Source organism: Apium graveolens, chromosome 3, assembly GCF_009905375.1.
Source record: "Apium graveolens cultivar Ventura chromosome 3, ASM990537v1, whole genome shotgun sequence".
Lineage (NCBI taxonomy): Eukaryota > Viridiplantae > Streptophyta > Magnoliopsida > Apiales > Apiaceae > Apium > Apium graveolens.
In genome coordinates, this window is record NC_133649.1 from 70481776 (window position 1) to 70490482 (window position 8707).

General features: G+C 33.4%; 1 protein-coding gene across 1 annotated transcript; it reads left to right on the forward strand.

The window, feature by feature from the left end:
* The first annotated feature begins 4422 nt into the window (after positions 1-4422).
* On the forward strand, positions 4423-7202 carry LOC141710759 (protein SOSEKI 2). The gene is made up of 5 exons (XM_074513290.1): positions 4423-4824; positions 4961-5030; positions 5209-5327; positions 5697-6438; positions 6601-7202. Exons 1-5 carry the CDS (start codon positions 4584-4586, stop codon positions 6734-6736), a joined length of 1308 nt encoding a protein of 435 aa, XP_074369391.1. The 5' UTR covers positions 4423-4583; the 3' UTR covers positions 6737-7202.
* Positions 7203-8707: the final 1505 nt, after the last annotated feature.

Consider the following 8707-nt stretch of genomic DNA (forward strand, 5'->3'; position numbering starts at 1 on the left):
TCATCCTTATTCCATTGTTTCATTCTCATATCAGCCACTCTTTTAAGGTATTTTTTTTATTATAAAATCTTTGGTTACATCTTCTGCACGAGAGAACACATGTTGACGATTCACAAATTTCAAAAGAAATGTACAGCGAATGATAATAAAAAAAATGTCATTTTCTGATATACAAATTAAGAAGATATAATCAATCGAACTCAGTTAGATATATGTGAAGACTGAAGACTAACTTATAATATGGTGATTTTTAGTGAGAATTTGTTTGCTTTACATTTTCTTTTCCTGCAAAAGAATGAAATTTTGGTTGAGCATGAGCAGTCTTTTTCCATCCGAGAATAAGATCGTGTCTAATTTTGATCAGTCAAATGTGGGCTTAATTTATTATCTAACTTTGATCATATGTGTTTTTGGTTCAATTTTTAGTTTACTAAATCTAGAATTATTCTAATTAACAGATTAGTCCTGTTACTGAGATATCTTGTCGTCTGTGTGTGTAGGTGTTGGTGAGTGTTTGTAATTCGAGACTGGATTATGCTTTACAGTAGACACACATATTAAATTTTTGTTGTGGTTCTCTTGGTGTCATGCCTAGTTTTCTTCTTAATGTTACCATTGTTTTGGTTTCTTAGAATTTAGAAACATGTAAAACACACATCCAGCTGACTTCAATCTTAAACAAACCATATGTTAGTGAAAGACTACCATTCTACCAATAATTAATGTAAGTCTTGGATGCAGAATACATTCATTCAACTACAGCTACAGCTGCTGCAGCCAGAAATAGGTAACCTATCCTTCCTACTGCTTAAATAATTAAATTTACATTCCTAGGTAGAAATTCAATAGTGATCCAAACATCTAAATTTGGGGCATATTATCCCAAATTTCATTTAAACAGTGATTAAAATGGTGATCCAAATTTGGATCAGTGAACAATAGTGATGATCACTTGGTTTAATATAAAATAATGGTTTTGTTATTTGTAGTTTATGAGATTTTAAATTGATTTTTGATTATTTAATTATATAATTATTAACATAATATAATTAATAGTTAACAAAATTTATTTTTAAAATAAAACTTAAAATAATGAGAAAATATAATTTCATTAAAATTTAAAAATAAAAAATAAAGAGGCACATATTGCACTTAGAGATACATTAATTGAGCATTTGTGGGAATAATGTACTAATTCGGAAAATTAGTATGTATTAATGATATTTTGTAAGGTAATTATTGCAATAAACGTGTTTTTCTTGAATTAAGTGCACAATTTTAATATTTTTATGTGTATTAATTTTTTTTAGGGTGAAAGCCCAAAATAACCAAATTTTATTGGGGGCTGCCCAAAATACCCACGCTCAAAACAGGTGCACTGATACGCATACAAGAAATGCGTGTACAATACACGCATACAACATATGCGCATATTGTAAAAAATTTAGCGCTATGCGCATACACTATATGCGTATGCAAGCTATACACAAACGTAATATGCGTATGCTCCTTGTGCCAGGTCAGCTCACATGAAAATTTTAAAACTATACGCATTTGATGTATGCGTGTAAGACACACGCATATGCTGTATGCGTGTTCAAATGGTTATTTTGGCCACCTGTTTTGAGCGTGTGTATTTTGGGCAGCCACCTCTGAATTTTAATTATTTTGGACATTTTCTCTTTTTTTTTTATTTAATTAATTTATGAAATATTATATAAATTGTTAATAATGATTAAATGATAAATTTAAGATAAAAATGCTTAATATGGTATTTATATATTATTATATGTAAAAAGTAATTTAGATCAAATATTTGAAAGTGTTGGAGTTGTTCCAAAATTTGGATGAGTATTTGGATATGCCTGACAAGTAGTAACAACTCTACTGTTGCATGGTAAACAACAGTGGAAAAGTAGCCTGACGAATCTTTTACAGTAATATCTTAGGCATAGGAATAGGGGCGCAGTGTGCATTGCATCCACCATCACAGGTTCACCACCTCTAAAACTCTATTTTGTTTTTGATAATACCAGTTTTAAGACATCTTTTACGACTTAAGCTCACATTTACCATGTTATCAATTGAGAAAGTTGTTCTCAGGGATTAGAATGCCAGGGATCCGCCCGTGAAACTTTAACACCCAGGCGCAGATGCACCATGCATGCTGCTGTTTGGATTATAAGATAGTAACACTAAATTGAAACTACTACTATTTCATAGTGTTAGTTATAGTATGATGAGATTTACCAAGTAGTACTATTTTTTTATCTAATGGAATAGTGCTAATTACCCTTTAAAGGACTTGGTTACCCTGTTATAATCACCCAAAAAAAACAAGTATTGTAGTGTTTCACATGATTTTTACAGCATTTCGCATGACATATGTATATAGTTGTTGACACAGTAAAATAGGTATGCAGGCCTGGCTAACCCTCAGATTTGTCTCCACCCATACTCTGGTCACATCGACTAGACTTAGTACCAACATTAATCTTTAGTTCTGAGTTTGATATATTTGACTGTTAATTGTACTCCCTCTGTCCCTCCCATTTGTTTACACTTTCCTTTTTGGAATGTCCCATCCAATTGTTTACATTTCAAAACTTTCCAAAAATAGTAAAGTTTTTATAATTTTTAAATTAACTACATCCACTATTTTCCTCCACTATAACCACTTTATACATATAATATTAATAGGTCCCACTACTTTACTCATTTTTTCAACTTTTCTCCACTACTTTATCATTTTTCTTAAACTCCGCGCCCCACCCAAATGTAAACATTTGGGAGGGACGGAGGGAGTATCTTTTGTCCAGAGATAATTCCTAAACTTGATCAAAAACATACATTAAGATACTACAGTACAATTTAATACACTAAACTAAAATAAAAAAATAGTCCTCCTCCATAAGAAGGACAGAGCCCTCTGCCTAGCCCATAAAGGAGGGGGGAGTAAACAGGAAGAGCTAGCGGGCTAGCTAGCTGGGGGGGGGGGGAGGGGTTGTACAAACAAACAATTAAGACCCACTGAATTGACATGGGACAGGACAAGACAATATATAGCGGGTAATAGCCTACACCTATATAAATCTCTCTTTTCTACATCAAACTTATTGGTCATCCATTAATCCCCGGGACCTTCTCTTTGTTGTTTCTCTACCTATATAGCTATGCATTCCACCTTGGATGTTTTCTCCTGTATTTCCATAATGCTTTTATTCATTACTACAGTTTTTGATAGTTTAGTCTTACAATTAACTTTAATAAGACCAGATGTATGTTGTTACTTGCAGATAAAATGTATGAGAATACAATATACAACTCTACGACACGTTGATTTAGCAAAACAAAAAAAACACTCTATGATTCACTGCGTATCAATCCAAAACCTTTAAATACTTTTTGGAAAAAATAATCTGGTTCTAACCTGCATTTTCCGAAAAATGGATCCCTCATCGCCTCAGAATGAAAGGGTTATCTCGTAAATTCTTGACTGTTTCAAGAAAAAGGCCTGTTTGGCATCAAAGTGAAATTTAGTCACTTGGTGCCACACCTTGAGATTGGAAGTTAGGACTGTAAGGAAAAAGGGGGTTTAGTTAAATTTACAGTGTCATAAAGTTAACCTATATAAAGTTGACTACAATCCAAATGCTACATCTCCGTCAGATAGTGACCATATCTGTATTTATGATCGGCAGCAACTTTAGTAACAAAGTCAAGATTAAAATTAAGTTCGGAGGGAAAATACTTTTGCCGGACTGGCCGAGATGGTCCCGAATAAATTCCTTCTATGGTACCCCCAGAATTAAAATAACATTTTTAATTATACCCGGGTTCCGCAAATGAAGTTCAGTGTGAAGGAACACATGTGGTAGCTGTGCATCTGCATGGTATGGGCAATATGAGATATCAGATCACCTTTCGTTTTCCAAACACTTCATCTCTATTCTCTACCAACAAAACAAGAACACATTAAAAACTACTCTTACCCAAAAAACTTCCATTTCACCTTTTACTAGTACCGTATTGAAGTCAATCCGAGTGAATTTAAATCATCCCACGTGTATTACAACACAACACTGTGCTTGTGCTTGCAGGTTTCAGACCAAAAACTGAAAGGCTTTTTGAACCTTTTGACATTTTGCAGAAAAAGACCTGCTTGTCACTTTCTGCCATTGCTTTGGATTACCCACATTGACCAACCAAGATTATCTATAGTCTTTTCCTTAATACTCCATTTGTTATTTGTGATTTAACCTTTGTGATTATAGTAGTACATTTTTAAAAACATTTGACCTTGGCACACATAAGTAAAAAGGTACCCTCAAAGGTCTAGTCTGTTTGCATCTATATTAAGTAAAGCCATTGCATTATGTTGCCATAAGATTCTCCTTGCAGGAGCATTTCAAATATAATACAATTTTCTTTTCAGTATTCATACTCTGAGAACACAATTATCCTCTTGGGATAATAAAAAAAAATAGAAAAAAGATTTCCTCTTTATATATATCTATGTTGCCTTGAGCTAAATAGGGGTGTGGCTTTGGGATAAACAGGAGCTTTTACACAGAGTCAAAAATATGGAGGTGAGAGGAAAGAACAGGAGAGAGAGAACTCCAGAGAGAGAAAGAGGGAGAGCAAGTGTGCAGATACAACTGCATGAAACAACAAGAACAACTACAACAACAAGAGTGTTAAAACAACCTCCTCCATCTTTCAAGAAAGTTCAAGTTGTTTACTATCTCTCCAAAAATGGCCAGCTTGAGCATCCCCATTTCATGGAAGTTACTCATTTGGCCCATCACCACCTTCGTCTCAAAGGTATTAAACACATGTTACACAAAATCAAACCAAACATATCCAGTGTATCCCGTTACTCGAACGTAGTCCGAGAGAAACAAACATTAATAAAAGTGCATTCTTGTTTGTTTTTTAACTTCTTGTTTTGAATTTATAGATGTTTTGGAGCGGTTGACAGTCTTAAGAGGCAGGAGCATGCCCTCACTTTACTCCTGGTCTTATAAAAGGTAAAAATACTCTCAACTGTTTTTTTTTTATTTCAAGTCTTAAGTTTCAGAAAATTTGAAAATGTTGGGTTGGCTATGGTCCAGGTCTCCAGGACAACATAGAAATCACTCAAAAAATATTTGTAAGTACATGTAACATTTGTTGAATGGTAACTTGATGTACAATGTGATTTTACAGAAGCTATAGAAATGGATATGTGTGGAATGACTTGGCAGAGAATGATGATATAATTTCACCATCAGAAGGAGCTGAATACGTTTTGAAAGGCTCTGAACTTATTGAAACTGCTTGCACTGGTCAGTACTTCTCCCAACCAATCCCAAATATTTACTTAACACTTCATTTTGACTTGTACTTGCACCTGTTTATATTGTTATTGTTATGCTCTATTTTTTTAGTGCTCTGCTTTTATGCTCATTTGTTATGGCTTCTGCTAGATCAGTTCTTCATCTAAGTTTTTTTTTGGGTTTTCCATGCTTTTTTATGCATTTTTCACGAATATCTTTAAATGATTTCATCTCTTTAATTATTTATAGTTCTCTGTATTTTATCTCTTTGAAAATCCTACTAGGAAAGTCCAACTACATTCTGTAAAAAATTGTTTGATGTAAAAATGTATATTAAAATTCTTGTTGATGATGATGTGAATTTTACACTCTCTCCAGAAAAATATCACCACCCTCAAGTAGTGATAATCCCGGAACCAAGCACCTACCATGCAAAACGCAAAACTCTGCCACCAAAACGACACGGTGAGCCACAAGAATTTGATAACAACATTACTAGCAGATATGAAGACGAAGAAGAAGAATACTTTGATGAAAAAACAACTTACACTGCTCCAAACACTCCATATTCTCGATGCTCTATTGGTGTCTCCACAGACGAAATCGAACTTGACCAACAAAACAAAACAGCTCATAAACCGTCAAGCCCTGCCTTAACTAACCATAACTCATCCCCACCATCAGCAACCTCATCATCACTCTCTGACAAGGCAAACGACAACTCTAAGCGATTCGAGGATGGTGACATTGTGGGAACTGAGTCAATACTTAGTCGAAACTCAGTGCTTTACAACCTCATTGCATGTGGAGGGTCAGTGTCATTCAGAGGGAAGAGTAAGGTGCCAATTGTTAAGGAGCAGGAGGAGCTGGGGAGGAAGAGCAGTAGTTTGCATAAAGGCGTGCTAAAAAACGCAGCAGCGGCGAAGGTGGCAGTGGTGGAAGATGAAGATGATCATGATCAAGATGTGATAAGATGTATGTCTGAAAATCCGAGGTTTGGGAATTTACAGTCCGAGGAAAAAGAGTACTTTAGTGGGAGCATTGTGGAGGCAATATGTGAAGATGAGAGAATTAAGGCTGTTCCAATGTTGAAGAAATCAAATTCTTACAATGAAGAAAGGTTAGTTCATTTTAAGTACTTTGTTTAATTGTTATGGATGTAAGTTTAATTATAAATTACAAATCAAATGAATATATATTTGACAAATTCTACATTCTTTGTTTAAGCGCATAGTCCCTGTTTAAATGCATAATCACTATGCAAAATCTTTTGAATTTGCAGGAGCTCCAAAGCTTGTCTTGATGTGGTGGGAGAAGAAAAGGATGTGAAGAAGAAAACAGAGAAAGACTGTGGGAAAGGAAAATGCATTCCAAGATCAAAGAAGTCTTCTACTAGCTGTTTGTCATCTTTTATTTAATGTATAATCAATTACATGTAAGCAAGGATTTGCTACTAAATTATTAATTTAGCAAGAGAGAACTTGTGGAAAAAAAAACAACTTTGTTACAAGTCCTTAACAAGATTTGCTATGGATGGTATATTGGTATGTGTTATGGAGTTTTGAAATATGTTAAAATGGAATTGTAATTGTTCAAGACAGGGGCAGCCACTAGCCTGTAGGCACAGGAAAGCAACCAGAAAATATATGTCAGGGGGTGTAGAAGAAATGTATGTCAGGGGTGTAAAAGAAGTTTCAAGATTCCCTCTATAACTGCTTGTCTCATGTGCTAGCCTTAATACCTCCCTGGCTCTCTTATTTCTTTATTTAATTTCATTTTATGGTCATTTTCTGAGTCGAAAATGCTCATGTACCTCTCCCACATGAGGCCCTGCACCACCTATCTTCAACCAAAATTCATCAGAGATAACTCATTCAAGGGCTATTGTAACTTGTAAACATATGCTCCTATGTTTATTGATCTTTTGGAGTGTTAATTTCTAAAATCTGAAAGGGTTTAACTTTGAATTGTATCTGCTAAAAAGGCAGCAACAAAGCATAGCATTTCCTATACAAATTTATAGAAGTCTCAAAATTGGACTAAGGATCTTCTGTTCCCTCCCGTATGGCCTAATATGTCCCCTCTTTTCTTATATATTAGTTTTTACATTTTAGGTGATCAAAAAAACTTACACGGAACATAATTATTAAAAGAATGATCAATATCTTGCACCTAAAAAAAATCAGCCGAGTAGAAAAACGAATTAAAACTCTTAACTAATTAGAAATTATTATTAATTCAAAATTCCTATTTATATTATAATTAAGTCTCACTTAATTATTTAATAAATAAATTTCATAATTTATATTAGTAAATTTGAATATCATTATTTATCTAATTAATTAAGTCAAACTTAATTAATATTATAAATAATTCAAATTACTTTAATTTAATTTAAATCCAATTTAAATTAAATAATCCTTCAAGCATTATTTGTGTGTGACCCTATAGGTTATTATTATATTGGCAACGAATTTTAAATATAATTTAAAATCGTAAATAATGAGTGACATCTAGTAATACATCATTGCTACCCAAGTAATAATAATTGAATTGGTGATCGATTAAACCTTTCGTGAATAATGGTACAATGTAAAATAATCCTTTTAACCAAATATTATAGATTAAACTAGAGGCATGTTAAATATATTTGATAATGTCATGACTAATATGATTTGTGTTTAGTTTTCAGATCTTACTTAACAGGACAAATCGATACTTAACTGGAAATCATCATTTATACTGAAGTCAAAACTTAAGTTGTCAGAACTTAAGTTATCAGGAGATATTTATCTGAAGATAATATCAGGACTTAAGGAGACTTTCAGATAAGGAAGGCGGCTGATTGAAAGGAAAGAAGATTAAGAATAACGCAAGAAAAGATATGCATGAAGAAGGATTTCTATGAAGAATAGAATACTTAGAAGTAAAGATAACTAGTTGATATATTTTAGGATACAAAATCATATTCGATATCAATTAGCGATTATCTTGTAACTGTGTAGTATATAAACACAGACATAGGCTTTACGCTATATGTGTTATCATAATCGAAGTTATTAATTATTGTAACCCTAGCAGCTCTCGTGATAATTTGTTCATCACTGAAAGAGGACAGTTCCATATTGTAACAGAGTTTAATAAAGCTTGTTTTCTGTTACTTGTGTTCTTTAATTCGATTTGATTGTGATAAACACTGTATTCAACCCCCTTCTACAATGTGTGTGACCTAACAAGTGGTATCAGAGCAGATCTGTTAACACACAAACAATTTAAGATCCGAAAACAATCATGTCTGAAGAAGAACAAACTCCAACTAAACCCACCAAAACTGAAGAACCTCCAAAGACTCAAATCCATAGTCGATATGAGACTATTAGAGTTCCCAT

What these genes read in the sequence shown, in the direction of transcription:
- LOC141710759 (XM_074513290.1), top strand. Translation starts at nt 4,584, where the DNA reads ATGGAGGTGAGAGGAAAGAACAGGAGAGAGAGAACTCCAGAGAGAGAA. An exon ending in TACTCCTGGTCTTATAAAAG is followed by an intron (nt 5,031 to 5,208) that starts GTAAAAATACTC and finishes GTGATTTTACAG; the next exon opens with AAGCTATAGAAATGGATATG. An exon ending in AATTCTTACAATGAAGAAAG is followed by an intron (nt 6,439 to 6,600) that starts GTTAGTTCATTT and finishes TTGAATTTGCAG; the next exon opens with GAGCTCCAAAGCTTGTCTTG.